Source organism: Xenopus laevis, chromosome 4L, assembly GCF_017654675.1.
Source record: "Xenopus laevis strain J_2021 chromosome 4L, Xenopus_laevis_v10.1, whole genome shotgun sequence".
In the NCBI taxonomy this organism is placed as follows: domain Eukaryota; kingdom Metazoa; phylum Chordata; class Amphibia; order Anura; family Pipidae; genus Xenopus; species Xenopus laevis.
Window position 1 is genome coordinate 29,742,131 of NC_054377.1, and position 18,430 is coordinate 29,760,560.

Genomic DNA, 18,430 nt, shown 5'->3' on the forward strand with positions numbered 1-18,430 from the left:
CATACGATTCAAATTTGGCCGAATACGGACCTATTTGATCAAAAACTGACCTATTCGACCAAAAAATAATAGTAAATAGTAAAAAATACTTTGAAATTCGACCATCGAATTTCGAAGTAAAAAATACTTTGAAATTCAACCATAGAATTTCGAAGTAAAAAATACTTTGAAATTCGACCATCAAATTGAAATACTTCGCATTATGTATGACACAAAAAGAAATGCTGGATTGGCCTGTCCTAATGTTCACAGGTACTATAAGGCTACTTTGCTAGACCAACTAGCGGATTGGCACCTCCCACCAGGCGTAAAAAAATGGGTAGATCTGGAACATTGGATCTACAAATCTCAGTTTGGTTACTCGATTACTGCACATGTCTGGACTCTTGGCAAACATTGTCGCTCTGACTTGGATAAATTGCCGCAGGCTACGCAGGCGACTTTATATGCTTGGTATACTTCCAGGAACAATGTTCACCTGGCGAATCCACCTACTGCACTAATGCCAATATCCATTTTGGAAGAGGTAATACCGGATCTGACATTGTCCCTCTGGAAATCCCGAGGAATACAAAAAATGGGAGACCTGTACGAACAGAACAGTCTGGTCACTTTCCAGTCTCTGCAAGCTAAATACGAGTTACCAAACTCGCAACTTTACACTTATTTCAGGCTGAGGCACTACCTCCATGCGCACAAATGGAATGGATTGCATCAACCTACTTTATTTGAAATTAGATGTTGGTCTCAACCTGGGAAGCGAAAGGGAACTCAGGGACTGTACCAAGTGTTGCAACAGAAAGCAGCTGATGTTGCACCTCTAGCGATAGAACGCTGGCAGACAGAGCTGCAGATGCCGCTGCCTATGGAGGTCTGGCGAAGGCTTTTCCGGCGTACGATAAAACAATCAAAAGCGCTTAATCACCATGAACTTACTGTCAAATTAATGTATAGGTGGTACATGACCCCTGACAAAATACACAAAGCTTTCCCCAGCTCTCCCAACATCTGTTGGAGGTGCCGACGAGAACCAGGTTCTTTCTTTCATATCTGGTGGGCATGTCCCATAGCAAAAGTTTACTGGAAGAGAGTTAATGAGCTTCTAAGGGACATTACGGGCGACCCAACCACCCTCGGCCCAGCAATGGCCCTATTGGGCTATGAAACGGTGTTACGGGACACAGCAACACAGAGACAAATCACAAGGCTTCTTCTGGTTAGCAGAAGTTTATTGGCAAGACATTGGAAACAAGTTACTCTCCCCCAGCGAGCACAAATCCAAGCTGAACTTGACAGAGTTGATTTATATGAACGTTCTTTTTCCTCCTAAACCTACTTAAAAAGGTGATGATTCCCAATGCCTACTGTCACGACATGTCACTGCAGTCTCCAGCTCCCTCCCCCTCTCCCCCCCTCCCCTCTCTTCTTCGTTCTCCCCAGGTTCTTTTTCTCTTCTTTCTCTTTTTTTTCTCTCATCCATAATGACTGTAAATTGCAAAAAATTGTTAATAAAAAAAAAAAAAAAATTGAAATACTTCGACTTCGAATATTGTATCCAAAAAATTACTTCGAATTTCGAATTTTTTTACTTAGAAAATTCCCTCGAATTCACTTCGACCCTTGATAAATCTGCCCCTTAGTTTTGGTTGGTCTTTTTGAATTGATAAATATGCCCCTTAGTGTGGTAGAATTTTTTATCCCGCTTTCAGATTTTCAAACTTTGGGAGGCATGCATCTGTTTTGATTGGCTTCAATTCAGGAAACTACATCTGAGTTTCACTTTTGGATTTTGCCCTATTTAGCTCAAAAAAATAAAAAAAAGCATAGATATATATTAAAATAATAGGCAAACGGTATGTTTGATCCAAACCCTGTTCATTAAACTAATGTTGACAAGTAGAGTAAACTGCCCCTTTAAGCTTGTGTTTCCTCAGAGTGGAGAGAGCGTGGCATTGTGGGTAGAGAAAGCAAGGAAGCGTTCTACTGCCTCCTCTCGCGAGATTTCCTCCTCCCTTCATCTGTTATAGAACTTTGAGAAGCAGGATTAGGAAGAACGGAGAAGCTGATGTGATCGGGTGTCACTGCTGGAAAGCGTTTGAGTCAAGAGCAGCAGGTATCTGAATCGCCGCTGTTTGCTAGAGAAATAAATACCCCTCTGAGCTGCTATCAAATTACTGTGTGGTCCAGCCCACTTCCCTTGCCTTGTATTTGTCAAACATAAACCCAATATTGTTACTTTTTGGGTTTTAACAGCCAATTTCTGTTGTCCCTACCCTTCTTTCGCTGCACTTTTAAGTTAACCCTTTATTAACCCGTTCTCTTGATTTTCTTTCATGTAAAAATCAGTGATCTTAAAGGAGCAGTAACACTTGAAATGAAAGTGTTTTAAAGTAATTAAAATATAAAGTACTGTTGCCCTGCACTGGTAAAACTGGCGTGCTTGCTTCAGAAAGACTACTATACTTTATATTAACAAGCCGCTGTGTAGCCGTGGGGGCAGCCATTCAGTCTAAAAAAAAAAAAAGGAAAATGGCAGGTTACATAACAGTCTGTTGAATTGCATTGTATTCCACACAGCTTATCTGTTATCTGCTCTGCTAACCTGAGCCTTTTCTCCTTTTTCAGTTTTGAATGGCTGCCCCCATGGCTGCTTGTTTATGTAAACTATAGTAGCAGTCTTTCTGAAGCAAACACGCCAGTTTTACTAGTGCAGGGCAACCGTACTTTATGTTTTTATTACTTTGTCAACAAATGCTGTTTTGCAGATTATATAAACTGCAGTGCATTATTACCCCTGTCATCTACTATTAGCAGTAAAGGATGATGGGGGGGGGGGGCTGCTGACTGCCATTCTGCTGAGCACCCATTCTGACTGCCAGAATGGGTGCTGGTATGCTAGATATTTAATACGTATGCGAGGTTCCAAGATTATGGTCTTTTTAGTATTTTGGGGGGAACACATTCAGTTTCACAGTCGATATCCAGCACACTTCAATACACTCCAAGTCATTAACTCTTCAGGGTGCACGCAACAAACGTATGTTCACCTCCACATACCTCCAATTCAAGTGTATATAAATTGCAGCACTCCAGGTTTTTCCATTAAAACCGCTTTTATTTCAATATAGCATAGCGACGTTTCGGATACAAATGATCCTTTATCAAGCTTGATAAAGGATCATTTGTATCCGAAACGTCGCTATGCTATATTGAAATAAAAGCGGTTTTAATGGAAAAACCTGGAGTGCTGCAATTTATATACACGGGAACACATTCAGTAACAGACTTTTGTATAAATAAAGCACCGTATATGGCTGTGAAACCAGCATCACCGAGGCTGAGCCTGTCTATATCAGAGCATACTCAATGACCTGCTGCTCATGTCTGTTTCGCACAGAGAGGGCAAGATTTTTCAAGGTTGCTACACCTGAGAACTGTTTTTTTTAACACAACACGTTTTCATGATCTCTTTCAAATATAAACAAAAACTAAGGAGGGAAAAAAATCGTAATTTTTTTATTTGGGATTCTGCCTTTTTCAGCAGGATTCGGATTTGGCCGAATCCTTCTGCCTGGCCAAACCGAATCCTAATTTGCATACGCAAATTAGGGCCAGGGAGGGAAATCACGTGACTTTTTGTCACAAAACAAGGAAGTAAAAAATGTTTTCCCCTTCCCACTCCTAATTTGCATATTCAGATTCGGGTTTGGTATTTGGCCAAATCCTTCACCAAGGATTCGGGGGTTTGGCCAAACCCAAAATAGTGGATTCGGTGCATCCCTATTTTTTATACAGGTGACTGTTACTGATATTTTGCTATATTGCTAATATAGCGAAGACGTTAAAGATTTGTTATTGTTTCTTTATTAATATATAATACACAAAAGCCATAACCTGTATAAAAACACTAGGCCTTCAGCCTCGTGTTTTTATATTGTCATGAAACTTCTTGGTAACTTATAATATCCTTATATTTTACAAGAGGGGGGTACTTTATTCACTATATATACATATGTATAATTGGCACCTGTTAAATGTTCAGACACTTTATAAAACATATACTGTACATTTGCAATAGTATTGCAGCACTGCTATGTTTTGAATCAGATTTAAAATATAAATACAAGGCTTCATTCAACATTTGTGGATAAGGTGCTGATAATCACGAGTCTTATCTAGCAGAATTAATGTTGCAATTTAGTGAAAGGCCAGAGAAATCATTGAAATATCTAAGTACTAGGAATGCAACTATCATATTGTTCGCTTGACTATTTTGAGTATCTTTCCATTCAGAAAATCATCTTCTGGAATGGAGGTAGAGGCAGATTCTGCTGCAGAGATGAATGGACAAGATGAAGCTGACACTGATGGGGAGGACAGTGCTAGTCAGTCCGATTCAGAGGAGGAGAGTTCTGGTATGTATTCACATTATGAACCTATTTGTTCATGCTGCATAAACCTCTGAATGGTATTGATCATCCAGAGGATTGAAGGATTTACAGGAAAGTTTATGGAATAATTGAAATGTATGGTGTTGGAGAGAAGTGGTGATTAACTATTATGATGTGTTGACTTTAGACAGTGTGTAAATGCACCGATGGCTAGAGTTAGGCAACAATACATATAGGGCACATTTACTTAGCTCGAGTGAAGGATTCAAAGTAAAAAAAACTTTGAATTTAGAAGTTTTTTTGGGGGTACTTCGACCATCGAATAGGCTACTACGACCTTCGACTACAACTTCGATTCGAACTAAAAATCGTTCAACTATTCGACCATTCGATAGTCGAAGTACTGTTTCTTTAAAAAAAACTTCAACTACATACTTCAGTAGTTTAAACCTACCGAGGTACAATGTTAGCCTATGGGGACCTTCCCCATTACTTTGATAAGGTTTTTTTGATCGAAGGAAAATCCTTCGATCGATGGATTAAAATCCTTCGAATCGTTCGAATTTTCCTTTGATCATTTGATTGTAGGATTTGCGGTATTTGAATTCGTAGGATTTTACCTCGAGGGTCGAATTCGAGGGTTTATTAACCCTCGATATTCGACCCTTAGTAAATGTGCACTCTAGTATTTTGACTGCCATTGTTATCTGGGGAACAACAGCAGCGGTCAAAACACCCCTGTCTACTTCTCAGGGCAGTGTAGTGTTAGGTGCTTCATCTTGGTCTCTTCTTCTATACCAAGCCTGCGGGGGCATGTGCAGTTGGGCCAAGTCATGAATCTGCATTAACTGTTCAGGCTTAGTGACAGAGGTGACACTGGAAGAGAATGCAAACGGGCAGAAGATGGTGCCTGAGAACTCCACTGCACTGCTCTGCATTTTAGGGTCAGTTTTTTTTTAAGGGGCACCTTTTTGACTAATGCACAGAGCAGGGAGGGAGAGGGGGGACAATGGCAGGCAGTTATGGGGTTTTCCTTTGTTACTAGGGGGGTTTAGTTCTCCTTTAAACAGATTAATTTACACAGGAATCTATTGGAAGGAAAGTTCAAGTCATAGAGCCATATAAAATGCAATAAAATGTTGTGCCTTTCTTCACAATTCTATTATAGAATTATTCTTTAAGGGTCAATTTGTATTAAAAACAAAATATGTAATGCTTTAATGGGAACAATAACTGGAGCAAAATGAAGAATAATTTTGGATATGCTTTTATAATACAGAAGCTCTTTAAAATGTTTCATACCAGGCAGTCATGAATAGAATACTTTTCTAGTAGGGATGCACCGAATCTAGGTTCTGGCTAAGTATTTGGCCAGGATTTATCCTTTTTCAGCAGGATTCGGATTGGGCTGACTCCTCGTGCCTGGTCGAACCATATCCGAATCCTTAAAATCATGTGACTTTTTGTCACAAAATGAGGAAGTAATGATTTTTTTAACCTTGTGCACAGCACACAATTCTCTTTTCCCTTTCCCATCCCAAATTTGCATGTTCAAATTAGGATTCAGATTCGGTTCGGTATTCTGCCGAATATTTCACGAAGTATTCGGGGGTTCGGCCGAATCCAAAATAGTGCATTTGGTGCATCCCTATGTTCTAGGTAACACATACATGTACTCTACCTCTACAACTGATATGCAATAACATTTTTTAAAACTTATTGTAATGCCAGATATGGATGACCTTGATTGTGAACGTCGAAGAAATGAATGTTTAGATGAGATGTGTCATCTGGAAAAACAATTTTCAGAACTTAAAGAGAAGTAAGTATGTCCTACTATTTATTAAATATGCTTCTATCATCAAAATTGTGCACCATAATAATGTTCCCCCCCATTGGAAGTGCAGCTAATAAAGCTCACAATCCGGTTGGGGCAAACAAAAAATGCCCCATGGGGGGGAAACAACAGTATTTTTTAAAATGCACCCCTGTGAGCATATGCTGCCTATGCTGGGAGGTAGCCCTCAGTGCAGGACACTGAGCAGAGTGCCATAGCTCTTGATCTTCAGTTCATGCATTTGACATCATTCCCATTTGCATAATGCGTGAGCCGTTGGACTGGATTATTACATGTGATGCCTGCAATGAAATTCTCTCCAGTTATGGGCAGCATACCACTTGCAGAGGGGCAATTTACAACTGTAGTGCCCTTTAGGCTTGTCATACACCCACAAATAAGTTATTTGTAGAATGTTCTGTGCATGTACTATGGATATTGGTCAGCTCAGGGCTGCATGAAAATTATATCTGCAGATACTCCATATCAGCTAATATATGGTGCATTGGCAGATGAAGAAATGAAGAGGAAACGCAGCACTTCCTGCCATTTTGACTATTTGAGCTATCTTTCAAAACAATTTTCTGAAAGCCTCCACTCTGATCAGTTGAATAATGCATGGGGTTGCCATATGGCCTCCTTTAGCATCACCATTTGTTTAGCCTTGAAGAAAAATGTTCTTTAATAGGTTACCAGTTTGTTAGTTGAGGGCAATATGGTAAATCATGTTATCCTTCTGTTACATTCTTTGCTTACAAAAAGCAAAAATATTTTTAAATTTCAATTACTACAAGCATGGACCAGAGGATTAAACTGCAGACCTACAGAAATGCATCAAGCAAGGACACCATTAACGTCTCGATGCAGTCCCTACTCAATGGGATTTTTGGATATTGATCAGTCAGGAAGTTGTGGGCTCCCATTTATGGGTCAGTAAGCTGTTGACTCAGTCTGGAGAAACAAAGTCACAGCTTATATAGGCCTGTCAGGGCTATAGTGTGCGTTAGATGAAGAGCTCATGATTTCTCTTTGTTTCTCTTATAGCTTTTACAGGGTAAGTAAACACAGTTCAACCACTCAGTGGCACATAAAGAACATTGCTGCTAGGGGGTTAATGGGGATTAAATGTTTTTAAATGCACTTTAGTACAAAGTAGGCAGTGTAGTTCTCACAATAAATAAGGAGCCTTGATATGGCATGTAAACCTACATATTTTGACCAAAATGTGATCTTATTTAAAGGAGAATTCAACCCTAAAGTTAAAAAAATCCTACCCTACATAGACCCCTCCCTCCCCAGCCCAGCCTAAGTGTTACCCCGGGCAAATGCCCATAACATTTTACTTACCCGTCGGTGCATATTGAGACTGGCACTTCGACAATTTTCATGAGTTTTTCGCTCTGCAGTCGTTGCTCCAACTGCGCATGCAGGTCTCATTCCGAAGATTACCGAAGCGGCTGAAGATGGCACCCGTGAACTCCGATGCCTCAATCTGCGCTGAGGGTTAAATAAAATGTTAGGGATATTTGCCCGGGGTAACACTTAGGCTGGGGGAGGAGGGAGGGGGTCTATAAAGGGTAGGGGGTAGGGTTGACTTCTCCTTTATAGGAATTCACCTAAGCTGAATTTGAGCGCTGAAGGTTTTTTCTCTTTCATATAGGCCTGTGTATGACAACTTGTAAGGCATCTTACAGAAATTATGATGTATAACTGACAAATAGCTGCAAGACTGAACCCTCCATTTAAAGAACAACATATTCTGGCTTGGACATATGGTTGTTTGTAGAAGAGATCAGTTGGTAGATTGGTCATGCATGATAAAAAATGCCAGCTGGGAACTTGTTAGGAACATTATCTAATGCCACTGTTGTAGCATTATAATCATCACATTGACTAAATATGAACAGAAAGTATTGTTTGAGCCAAAACTTACCAGGATTTGCAGCAGAACGACTAAATCACCAACATCCACTGTACAAAGCTGCTTGTTCTGATCCCTGTATGTAATAACAATATCTGTGCATGTTTGGCTAATTTTGCTTGTATGATGTATTTTGTTTGTATAGCCGTGTAGTGACATAACCCGAGCCAGTATCTTCCATGAACATTAGGTTATTTGTCTGCATGAAACAAATGATGATGTCCGTCATCTGGTTTCCTTCTCTTTTTCATAGATTGTTTAAGGAACGCTTAAATCAATTAAAGGCCAAATTGGAGGAGGTAAATTCAGGCAGAGCCATGGAGTATATCAACCCTTTAGCAGAACTGCAGAAGAACATGAAAATTAGGATAGAAGTTGCAGGTATTGCTTTCTTTTAACACTATCCCTGTTTGCAAATACAATTATTGATAATGTTTGTAATATTATCAATAGACAAGCTGCCTTATTTATTTTAACCCTATCCTATTTTGTGAATGCCTATAGGAGCTAAATTATGTTTGCATTAGCATCATCAGATTTTGATTTTGTTCTTTTACTGAAGATTGCCATATCTTAATTTTATCCAGTACCCATTCTTTAAAGGAGAACTAAAACTTAACTAGAGAACTAGGCTAGAAATGTTGTAAATTATGTTTTAGGCTTCTGTACCAGCCCAAGGCATCCACAGGCCTTTAGCATGGAAGATCTGTGCCCCCAAATATGCTCCAGTAGCTCTTTTCTGCTGAATCATTGCACATGCTCTGTGCTGCGGTTACTTACTGAGCTTAGGGACCCACTCACAATATACAGTACGCATAGAATAGAAATGTCACAATATAAGTCGAATTAGTAATTTATACAGTTTTTGCTTGAAAATTAGCAAAACCCCCCTAAGCTTAGCTTTTCAACACTGAGCATGTGAGTGTCGCAGACACTTTCCAAGATGGTGACCCCCTGTGACAAGTTTGAAGTCCCGGATCATTGTTGCTATTGATAAGCTGAAACTTTAGGCTGGTGCAACAAGTTTTTGTTTTTTAGCTATATTCATTTTTAGGGTTTAGTTTTCCTTTAAAACAGACACTTCTACACTTTCTATTGTTATAGCTCATTTTGCCATTCCTTTTAACAGAACCATTAGTTTGGCTGATTAAACAGCAAGTGACTTTTCTTTTGTAGGTATTTACAAGGGCTTCTGCCTGGATGTCATAAAACATCGCTATGAATGTGAGGTGCAGGGAGCTAAGCAGCACTTAGAGGTTATCTTACATTTGACCTTATAAATATAAATTTTTTTGTTTCTGAATATTAGATATGGTTGAAGATATTTTTGCTCATTCCTTATATATTTGCAGAGTGAGAAGGTTCTCCTGTTTGATAACATGAAATGTGAGCTTCTGGAGCGCATCCAAAGACTAGAGGAAGACCGACAGAGTATTGACATCTCATCAGGTATCCAAACAAGGAGACATTGGTCTCTATTTTCCTCTCATAAGTATTTACTACATGGGAGGGAGCATATGCGTTATGTCTGCATTACAAAACTGAAGTTGCCATTTGATTTCCACTTGAATTTAATTTCCTCTCAATTGTATTCTGTTTGTAGAATGGTGGGATGAAGAACTGAGATCGAAAAGAAACCGCAAAAAGTGGGATCCCTTCCGGTCAGAAAAAAAGAGGAGAGTTCCCTTAGTGTCTGGTATCCTTTCCTATAAGGAAATGTATAAGCATAAACTAGTTCATCAGTATAAGGATTTCCACCGCAAAATGTAAATTTCGTCCCACTGCTGCATCTTTTATATAGAAACAATTGTTAACCCAAAACTAAATTCTGCATACAAGCACCTGTCTATATTAAACCAATTGTATTTTCAAATTGAATCACGGTGGTGGTTACAGTTTTGTGCAAAAAACTTTCTGTCCCAGGATAAAATCTGTGAAGATGGCAACTCATCATTAATTGCATTTAGTATCATGGCAACTGCACATGGACACCATACTTCAGTAGAAACAGTAGCTGTTTTGTATGGCAGTTCCTGACAACTGATATGTACCAGATTGCATTACACGTTTTCTTAAAACAACCTCCAGGTCCATATATTGTTTATATGCTACGGGATTTGGATATCCTAGAAGACTGGACTGCTATCAAAAAGGTAAAATAAACAAGATGAATGGGGCTCTTAGAAAGGATTAAAATAATGCATTGTGTATGTTTCATAAAAAGAGTTCTTTGTATCATATCAGATACGGGTGTAAAAAAGGAATAAACATACTTTTGTTTCCTTTGTTACCTGTTACATCTTCTTTTGGTTTCAGGCCAAAGCAGCAGTTTCTCCACAGAAGAGGAAATCAGACAGTGAGTATATATGGGTACTGGCTATTGAACTCTTACATTTTGCTTCTTTTCAGTTAACATTTCTAGTGTTCCAATATTTTTTTTTCCCACAATGTAGATGTAAAGGTGGATAAGCAGCATTTCAGTGCTCGCTGTGAAGATGGCTGTCTGTATTATGAGGGAGAGAGCTTCACCAAAGGAGAGGCTATTATCTTAGATATGAAGGATGAACCTCCATCACAGTAAGATTCTTTCAGCTCTAGTTTTGACACTTATTCAGACCATACACATATACATTCTGGCAGAATCGCATGACCCTGCAATGTAGGGAAACCAGTTTGCAGGCATATTTGTATGGCATACTATGATACACACTTGGACTGTACAGAACATTTGGTGTGCTGATACCACCCCCTTTAATCCAACTATCTACTGTATGTGTAGAGAATCTGTCCCATGGTTAACCCACCAGCACACCCTGGCTTCTCAATGAAAATTTGTCCGGTGCATGGTAAGAGGGACTGGCAGCTTCAAAAGTACAGCAAGCAAGAAGAAAGATACCGGCAGTCAGGACTCCATGCAAGTTGGCCAAGCCCTTCCTGTTTATTGCAAAGTAACGTTTCGGGGGTACACCCCTTCGTCAGACAAGCAAACCACAATAATGGTGAACATTTCAACCCACCTTAATAAGTAATAACTAACATATAATTTAGTAGATAAAAATAGTGCCGAGCAAAACCCCAAAAGGACTGTTATTAGGGTATATGTGCAAAGAGTCCATAATAAATCCACTTTCAATTCAATTCAAGTCCAAAGAAAATTAGTAGTCCAAAAAAAATAGTAGTCCAAAAAAAATTTCTGTAACTTAATCGTAAACAAAGTGCACCTAACTAATCCTGTGGGAGAACATTAAAAACAATGTATTACAATACAAAAGGTTTGAAGCACTAGCTTGCTCTCTTCTATAAACGAAACAATGTTAAATAGATTAAATTTACTTTACCCTACCCTTGCAACATTACGATTCAATTCTCATATCTGCAATCTAAAGGGGAAGGCAACACATTAACATTTTTAAAGATAACAGGCAATATTAAATTCTTCATTGAGTTCCTATGGAAACTTTGTTTGTAAAACCCAAATCCAATGACATTCTCTCTGTAATAACAATTTTACTGCCAATAACTATACGCCTTAACGAGCACAAAAGTACTATAAGTAATTACCAGCCATCCACTGAACAGAAAGATGATGAGGAGACAAATAAAAAGAAAAGAGAAACTACACTTACTAGACATTTCTTTGAAAAGAGCCATAGAGTTGCCCAGTTGAGATTGCAGATTCTGGAAAAAAGTTTACTAAGTGAGCGACAGGATAATAAATTGTTATTACAGAGAAAATGTCATTGGATTTGGATTTTAAAAACAAGGCAGAGACCTGTGTCTGTCCCATGAATACTGCACTGCCTGCATTCCATCAACATTGTATTTATTAGGGGCAAGCCGGACATGGTGAGTAGGAGCCCCCTCCTCTTACAATGACATGCAAGTTAGTGGGCTTACGTTAAGGGATGTTCTGATATACATCGGTTCCTGCCCTTATAGACTCATGTGATATCTGAGCTTTCTACTTGCTGATCTGCTGGACCCTTTTAAATTTGACCATAGCTATGAAACAAAAGCCTGAATAAGTAAAGATTTGCTGCTGTCTAAAAATCAGCTCATGGATCCCATTTACGTGCACCTTTGGTGTAGCAATCTTCCAAATCCATTAAAGGAGAACTAATGCATAGCTAATGAAGTAGGGCAGCAATGTTGTATGTTATGCTCTGGCCTTCTGTACCAGCACAAGGCAACAACAGGCCTTTACTAGTAAAGATCTACACCTCCAAATATGCACCATTGGCTCCCCATCTTCTTTTCTGCACATGCTTTGTGCTGCTGTCTGTGCTTGCTGAGCTTAGGGACAAATGGACAAGATACTGGAGAAAAAAAAAAAAAAAAATAATATATATATATATATATATATATATATATATATATATATATATATATATATACACGGCAACACAATTAGCATCATAATTTAATAATCAGCCCTGTAGCATTAGCTTATATGACATACAGGCCTCATTTTCTGCATTATGATTTGTGACAACCCCTAAGCTTAGCTTTCCAACAGCTGCTGAGCATACTGAGCATGTGCTTGTCACAGACACGCCTAACAAAATCCAAGATGGTAAAATCCTTTGAATACTTTGAAGGAGTAGGATCATTACTACTATAGGGATGCTGAACCTTAAGGCTGGTTCAATATGTTCAAAAAATAATATATAGCATTTCTAGCCATATACATTTTTAGGGTTTAGTTCTCTTTTAAAGATTAAGCTGAATACCGAACCAAACCTGAAGGCTATGTATATTCAAATTTGATCACGGGGCAAACGTCACCCCTTGTAAAATGTTTCTTCTTCCTTTTGCCAGGGCTTTAACCCTTTACCTGCCAAGAACGTAGGTACTACGTTCTTGCAGGGAAAAGCCCCAACTGCCAAGCACGTAGTACCTACATTCTTGCTTGGAAAGGGCTCCTCTCTGCATTAGCGGCAGAGGTCTCTGGTGCTCTCCCAACCCCTTAGGCAATGAGCAGGGGGAGCACAGTGGGAGGCCACGTGGGTCCTGCGACGCGATCATCGCATGACCCACCTACGTGTCTGCGCGTCATCTGTGTCTCCTCTCTGCCTGTTCCAGCCAGCCTGCGACTTCCTGCTGCGTGGACTCTGCTTTAGGACCCCCCTTGGCTGCCCAGGCCCTGCTGGACTTCAGAACTGTAAGTAGCCTTTTTTTGACACTTATACACACATTTACATAGACACATACATGCATATACAAATACACACATTTTTTTCTTATTTTTTTAGATTTTCATTTCATCATTTTGCCTCTTGTTTTTCCCCTAAAAACTGTAGATTTCATAGCGTGACTATTTGATCAAGCATTCTGACCACTGACCACGCTGTCGGATCCGTTATTTTGTTATTTCATTGATTTTCCTGATTTTATTTTTGTGATTTTATTGCAGTATTATGCTTGCATTGTGTTTGTCATGTTTTATTTAGCGTAGCTTTGCAGTAAGAGTTTGGAGTAGAAATACATTTTTTGCAATTTTGTATGCGTCAGAATGTGTATTTTGCAAAAATATATGATTTTGGGGGGGGTCTTTGTGCTGTCAGGACGGTTTTGTGGCACATAATAAGGAGTCAGAGTGCTTTGTTCACAGAAGGCGAAAAGACAGCTGAGAAAATTAATATGTACTATTTTTATTTGGGGTCCACACATGCCAGCTGCTTTGGTATATCTATGCATATTGGGCATCAAACTGTTCAGTAGACCCTTGGCATCAATATTAAGGGTATTTTACAATTGTATGTAAGAAATTGGGGGAGCTAAATGTGGCCAATTGCAATATTTTTAGGCGATTTCCAGAAATGTCATAAATATATACTACCTTTAGCGTAGCTTTGCCGTTGATTAGTGTAGAGTAGAAAGACATAATAAACCATTTTGAATGTGTACTTTACAAAAAATATATTTGTTTTGGGGGTTCTTTGTGCTGATAGGCTGGTCTTGTGATTTATTTATCAGGTTGAGCTGTCTAAAAACGGGACAATTGGGAGGTATGATATATGGTTTTCTCTGGTGAACGTACTTTTTTCTGGGGTGAATGTACTTTTTTTTTCTACCTTTTGGCCACCCCAAAATCATGTAAATGTGTTGATATTGAAGTATCTGGAATTACAGAACTGGTAGCTCGAATGGGGTGTCTACATTTTGGGGCCCCTATATGCCACATGCTTAGGTAAACCTATACATATTGGCCATCAAACTGTTCAATGGACTCCTGGCATTCATATTTAGGGTGTTTTACAATGGTACCTAATGGTGTGTGGGAGATATGATGCCGGAAGCTTTTAGGTCATTTTTCAAAAAAATCACCAATTTCTATAAAAAATTGTAACTTTAGGAAAGAATTGCAACTTAGTAGTTTGGAGTACATTGATATATTCACCCATTTCTAATAATGTATAGTTTTCTAGGGTAAGCCTACTGTTAGTGAAATGTTTGGCCTTGAAATCAGAAGTATGCCGTTTTGTGGAGCAGTGCTTTGGACTTTGATAGATTGAGTGAGTGAGAAATCTCCATAAAACTATATTAATTTGGTATTGGAGCATTTGATTGTACTATGTGAAATATGTTTTTTTCCCATTTTATTAGGCACTTAGAAACCTATATTTTTTTTTTACAGAAGAGTAATTACACCAACATTCTATTTTGTACATGTGTGACAAAAATGGTCTGGCAATAAAAGTACCAAATCAGCTGGCAGCGAAAGGGTTAATGTCATTTGACATTAAAAGTTAGATTTATTTTAAATACAAATGAAAGTTTGGTGGTTTGGAGCTCTGCACTAAAAGTCCTTTTCAAAATAGATAATTGGCAGCACCAAGGCAGGTGTGGATCCACTCGTCCACGGAATGAATAAAAAAGATTTCTAGGGTCGGTGCGCTGATAATTAACTTGTTTTTCCACTGGTACCTAGATGTAAGACATATTATATAGTGAAGTACGATCCTTTCAGGATAATTATACAAAATCTACTCGCAAGGATCTCTTGGTTATTTGCTTATCACGGGGTTAACACCGCACATTGTAGAGCACAGGACCGGTATTAAGCACACTTGAAAAGGAATCTGGTAATTTCAGATAATTATCCTGTAAGGAGCGTACTTCACTATATAATATGTCTTACATCTATACCAGTGGAAAAACAAGTTAATTATCAGCGCACTGACCCTAGAAATCTTTTCGATTTATTTTTGACTGGCTGGTAAATATTGAGAAAAATGTGTGTTATACAAAAATGACTGGCATGAAGTACTTGATTTTGTGCATTCTTATTGTGAGACTCATTGCTCAAGGCAAAGTTCTGTTTAGTTGTGAAGGGGGGGGGCGCACACACACACAAATCAGTGACAAGTTATTATTTTGAAAATATCTATAATTTGCGGCTATCTCAACCAATTAAATATTTGTTTCTTCCTTCAGGGCAGTTATCACTGCAGTCAGCACAGGAGAAGTATGGCTCAGAAGAGGAGACAGCAGCAAGACAAAGATCTACGTGTCACAGCTACAGAAAGGCAAATATTCAGTCAGAAGAGCAGGAAAATAAAATTTGGTTCTCCATCATTTTAGATTTTCTAAATTCCCGGTTTCCTGCTTTTATTTGGCAATCGATGGATTTGATATGGATTAGTTAAATGATAAATATAGCTAAAATACATAGTGCCCCATGTAATAATATTCTTATTTTAATGGACGGTAGTGGGGTATATGGCCTTTTATATTGCCATTGTTCTTGTAATGTTACAAACATTTGTAACTCACTGGCTGAGTAGGGAGCTTGTCTGTATTGCTAGGGCAGTCGGGCGGTAGTTCTATTGTACTCTTATTAGGTTTTTCAGAGGTTTGTATTCTTCTTTTGTAGGAATTCCAGAAACAACAACTTCTCCTCTTTTCCAAGCTCTCATACATTATAAACATAACCCTTTATTTATTAACAAGTGCAAATACATCTGGGATCAAAAGTTATATTTAAAAATAATAAAATGGTGCTTCTTTCTGTTGGAAATCGAATTTATTTGGCCATGCACATTTAATTAATGATCAATAATGACAATGAATCAGATATGTTTAACATAGTTAATTATAATATGCTTTATTTTAACTGTGTCTTAGTAATGTAATGATAGCCTGAAAACCCGTTATTCAGAAAGTTCCAAATTACAGAAAAAGGCCATCTTCCATAGACTCCATTTTATCCAAATAATCCAAATTTTTAAAAATGAATTCCTTTTTTCTCTGTAATAGTAAAACAATACTTTGTACTTGATCCAAACGAAGATATAATTAATCCTTATTGGAAGCAAAATCGGCTTATTGCATTTATTTAATGTTTTACATGATGTTCTAGTAGATTCGAGGTACGAAGTTCCCAGGTATCCGGAAAACCCCCAGGTTCCGAGCATTCTGGATAACGTCCCTACCTGTATATTCACTACTAGATTCTGTGCTAGTCATTATGCTCGGATAAAAGTTGCCACACATTTCTTCAAACCAAGCAAAAATGGTAATTTGGGTACCATCTTTTATGCAGAAGTAAGAAATGTGCTACAGCTGGATGGTCTTTCCAGCCTGAAAAAAAAAAAACAGTGCAGCACTCCAAATACAGACTCACTATTAGGAAAAAATGCAAACTCATACCACTGCACATTGTGGCATGTGCATAACATTTACACTGTGATAGGCTGTGATGTCTTTACTTACAGGAGGGCAACAGTTGCAGTATGAAGAGAGTATTGGGCTCATCCAGTGACGCTTAAAATACTGTGCTTCTCTGCTAGTTGTACCTGTTGGTAAAGCAGCTACATTTAGTAGTAGGTTCCAAGTGATGAAAATGCAGCAGCATGGTCCTAACTTGTAAACTTCTCTCTCTTGGGGGGCCATTTACTTAGCTCAAGTGAAGGAATAGAATAAAAAAAAAAAACTTCGAATTTCGAATGTTCGCCACCTAAAACCTACCGAAGAACGATGTTAGCCTATGGGGAAGGTCCCCGTAGGCTTTCTAATGTTTTTTTGGTCGAAGAAAAATCGTTTGATCGATGGATTAAAATCCTTCGAATTGAACGATTCGAAGGATTTAATCGTTCGATCGAACGAATAGCGCTAAATCAAGTCGAAGGATTTAACTTCGACAGGCGAATATTCGATATTCGCCCCTAAGAGTAGCCAGTTACAAGATTATGAAATACAAGTCCGGTTATAAAATAAGTTGCAGGAATAAATATATTTTTTTGATCGACAATAATTAATATACAATGTTTCAACCACTTTATGAATATTATTCATTGTATTAACATTATTTCTTAAGTAGATATTCTATTTAGTGTAGCTGGTCAATGATTCATTGTTTTATTGATCAATAATTGGAAGTATGTCAAGGACTAAGAAATTGGTTTTATGGAAAGACTAAACAAAAACACCGTTTATTTTAAAGTTTTTTTTTTTTTTGTTTTGTTTTAGAAAATGGATTCTACTTTCTTTGCACTTGCTGTTTCTAAAGAGAATGTCAATTCTTATATTGTAGCTTCTATTGAATTGTGAAAATGAGTTTGAAAATCTTGTAATTTGCTCTGTCATAAGAGCAGCTTATATTTTAACTATAGGTGTGTTTTAAGGTAGAATATTTACAGAGAAGCATCTGGCATTCGCACTGGAGGAGCTGAGCGTATCATAGATATTATTCAGGTGATGTGTTAGCTGCATTAAATCTGAATGTAAGTCATTGAGCTATATGTATAAGGCATGATGCTAATAACAAAAAGCACCGTGCAAGCTCTTTGTAAACGAGGCCCACAACTTCCATATATATATCTGTGGAATGGATTCTCTTCATGAGAAAATTGCTTTAATCCCTCTTCATTTGTATATGCATTACCATTACAATGTATAGAGAGCAAAATGTTATACATGATTTTGTGTGTCCATTTGTTGATTGATTGATGTTGTGATGTGGGCATAACTACATATGTGGAGGCATGGCCAGTACTATTAAATAGAGTGCATACTTGGATCACAGAATAGGTATGTGCAAAGGCAAAATTAATTGTTCCCGAGGAGCCAGAATTGGCTAACAGTGAACAGAACCATAAATATATTGGATGACAGATATTGGACTATAGATCTAGCACTGTGCCATGCCTCATTGGAGTAAGGTATGAACAACCCAGATGTTTTTAATAGGTGGCTGGCTCTCTTTCTATACGGATGATTTGTTTTTGTGCAGTATTGTATTATACATGGGTTATAATGTGGAGCCGTGCATTAATATTA

General features: G+C 38.2%; 1 protein-coding gene across 2 annotated transcripts; it reads left to right on the forward strand.

Annotated features, from left to right (window-relative positions):
* The first annotated feature begins 1,958 nt into the window (after positions 1-1,958).
* brms1.L (BRMS1, transcriptional repressor and anoikis regulator L homeolog) lies at positions 1,959-17,084 on the forward strand. Of its 2 annotated transcripts, XM_018256920.2 has the most exons (12): positions 1,959-2,113; positions 4,294-4,415; positions 6,123-6,213; positions 8,403-8,530; positions 9,326-9,405; positions 9,502-9,598; positions 9,753-9,845; positions 10,238-10,302; positions 10,466-10,505; positions 10,603-10,726; positions 13,232-13,310; positions 15,587-16,162. In XM_018256920.2, the coding sequence occupies exons 2-12, from the start codon at positions 4,310-4,312 to the stop codon at positions 15,731-15,733; spliced, it is 1,050 nt and encodes a 349-aa protein (XP_018112409.1). In that variant the 5' UTR covers positions 1,959-2,113; positions 4,294-4,309; the 3' UTR covers positions 15,734-16,162.
* The last annotated feature ends 1,346 nt before the right edge of the window (positions 17,085-18,430 follow it).